Source organism: Clupea harengus, unplaced genomic scaffold, assembly GCF_900700415.2.
Source record: "Clupea harengus unplaced genomic scaffold, Ch_v2.0.2, whole genome shotgun sequence".
In the NCBI taxonomy this organism is placed as follows: Eukaryota; Metazoa; Chordata; class Actinopteri; order Clupeiformes; family Clupeidae; genus Clupea; species Clupea harengus.
Window position 1 is genome coordinate 2,501 of NW_024879711.1, and position 2,500 is coordinate 5,000.

At 43.9% G+C, this 2,500-nt stretch overlaps 1 protein-coding gene across 1 annotated transcript in view; it reads left to right on the forward strand.

Moving 5' to 3' along the window:
• Positions 1-2,500, forward strand: part of LOC122129952 (transmembrane protease serine 9-like) — a gene marked incomplete at its 5' end in the record, with an annotated part of 13,174 nt that overhangs the window by 1,590 nt on the left and 9,084 nt on the right. Inside the window, one exon of the mRNA XM_042704687.1 lies at positions 24-212. Coding sequence (XP_042560621.1) covers positions 24-212 — 189 coding nt within the window. The remainder of the gene's footprint in view (positions 1-23; positions 213-2,500) is intronic.

The window sequence follows — 2,500 nt, forward strand, 5'->3', positions numbered from 1 at the left end:
ATGTCCTACCTGTGTGTGTGATTATCCCTCTCTCCCCCGGCAGCGGTGGTGTGTGGACGGGCCCCTCTGAACTCTCGTCTGATTGGTGGATCAGACGTGTCGGCGGGGGTGTGGCCGTGGCTGGCCAGCCTGCACCTGAACGGGACACACACCTGCGGAGGAACTCTTGTGTCCGAGACGCTCGTGCTCACCTCAGCCAACTGCTTCTCCAGGTACACACACACACACACACACACACACACACACACACACACACACACACACACACACACACACACACACACACACCTGTGGAGGGACTCTGGTGTCCGAGACGCTCGTGCTCACCTCGGCCAACTGCTTCTCCAGGTACACACACACACACACACAAACACACGGGCATACACACTAATAAGGCTAGGGATGCCAGATTAAAAAATCGTTTTCTTCATTAAAACTAAACTATATGTCATTCCTCAGTAACTAGGGCCAAATGGGCCCAACACATACAGGTTTTAGTTAAACCAGCAATACCATGAATGACCAATAGGTGGCAGTGGCACTCTATCTGACTACAATAAATACGGTGCTTGTAACAAAATAAAATCACTGCTCCGTTTTCAGTATAGATTTAGAGTGTCTTTTCAAGCCCCACCTGTCCCTCATCGCTCCCATAAAATGGTAGGCCAAGCTTAAAATGGTCAATTATTGAAATAACCTCAAGTAATAACAAATAGCATCTTATTTAGGTCAGCAAATGTTTATTGCTTGGAGTGATTTCATGTTCCATGTTGTAGTGTATTGTTGTTATGGACACGCACACATGGACGGATTATGAACCATGGGTCAGGACGTGTAACAAAATACACCACTTCCAACCACAAATAAGAGATAGATTTAAGCCACCTCTGATATTAACAAATACAAAGTCTAAAAACAATTGACAGCAAGCAAAGTTAATAACATCGACTTCACGCAGAGGCTCTGGTTTAGGGCCCCCCTGAGCTCATGGACCCGGTACGTAAATTCGGTGATCCATCCCTGCACGCACACAGTATTGTATTTCTTTCTGTTGACGGACTTTTACTTTGACATCATACTCGTCTCGTGAGATAGGGAACAACTGTGACAGTTAGCAACGCACATATCTAGTAAGCCTCTAATAAATTATCCTTTTACTCACACCCTCGAAAACAAGTTTTTTCGCTGTCTCACACTGTGATAAATATGTTTAAGTGACCTATGTTTAAATTCTATGAACTGTGTTAGTTCGTTGAAACGTAAAATGTAATTATTATTCATTTAGATATGTGACCGTTAGCACACCATTCATTCATAACTCCGTTGGTGGCTAACGTTAGCGCTTATTAGCCAGCTGTGCTGTAATCTGCTGTTGCTCTGATTCTTGGTGTAATGCATCTAATAGTAACTTGCTGTGTTTAGTTAAGATACCTTCTAAGTATTTTCCGTTTCTTGTGTATTATTGTTTCACTCATGTTTTCACCTGACATCAATAAAGGAGCAAGACGCTCGCTACCTGGCTCGTGAAATCAAGTTAGGCTGACTGTTGAACTGACTGTGAACACACTGGAACAGTACACAGCCCTAACTAAACTAAACTAAAAGTTTTTTTTGTATTGTCCCGCTCTGCAATTAATACGCCGACGTCAATCAAAATATATTGTCTAAAGGAAAGCATTGCCATAGAAAAAATATAAAGGGTAGTAGCTGCTCCAAAGCTTTCTGTCCCAGGTCAGGGTGCTCCTGCTTCATCAGTGTGGATGTGGCAAACTTCATCTGGAGGCCACGGTCAGATGACACTTCCAGGAGTGCTTCCTGATTAGTGACAGGTAGCTTGCTTCCATTTGCTTCGGACAAGAGAAATGGGTTTCTCACGCAATCCAACTGTGTAGCTTTATCCTCCATGTCAGGAAAGTAGGAATGAAAATTTTGAATCAAGTTGTTCAAATGTCCCAGGCCACGATGACCAACTTGACTGGAGCTCTGTTCACATCCTCACTAGAGAGAAAATCATCCACCTGAGGAAAGCGGGTGAAATCCCCCTGTGCAGAGGCTCTTCTCCACAGCTCTGCTTTCTTCAGGAAGCCACCCACCTTGTCATACAGGTTTAAAATGCTGGTGCCCTTTCCCTGCAGAGACATATTCAGTTCGTTCAGTTTGCTGAATATATCTGCCAGATAGCACATCTTTGCAAGCCAGTCTGTGTCCTGGAACAAGGTGGCATGGGGAGATCTGTGCTCAATCAGAAAGGTGTGTACTTCAGATCGTAATTCCAACAGCCGGTTGAGTATTCTCCCTCGAGAGAGCCAGCGCACTTCTGTGTGCAGCAGCAGTTGTGTGTGTTCAACACCCATGTTTTCGCGATAAAATTCCGGCTTATTATACAGTTACTTGCCAAAACGATAGAAGACATTCCTCCAAAATACCTCTTTTTAAAGATTTTGTTGCCGTTTCGTGATTTTCGCTAAGAAAAAATTGTTCTTCAGGCTAATATAACTTT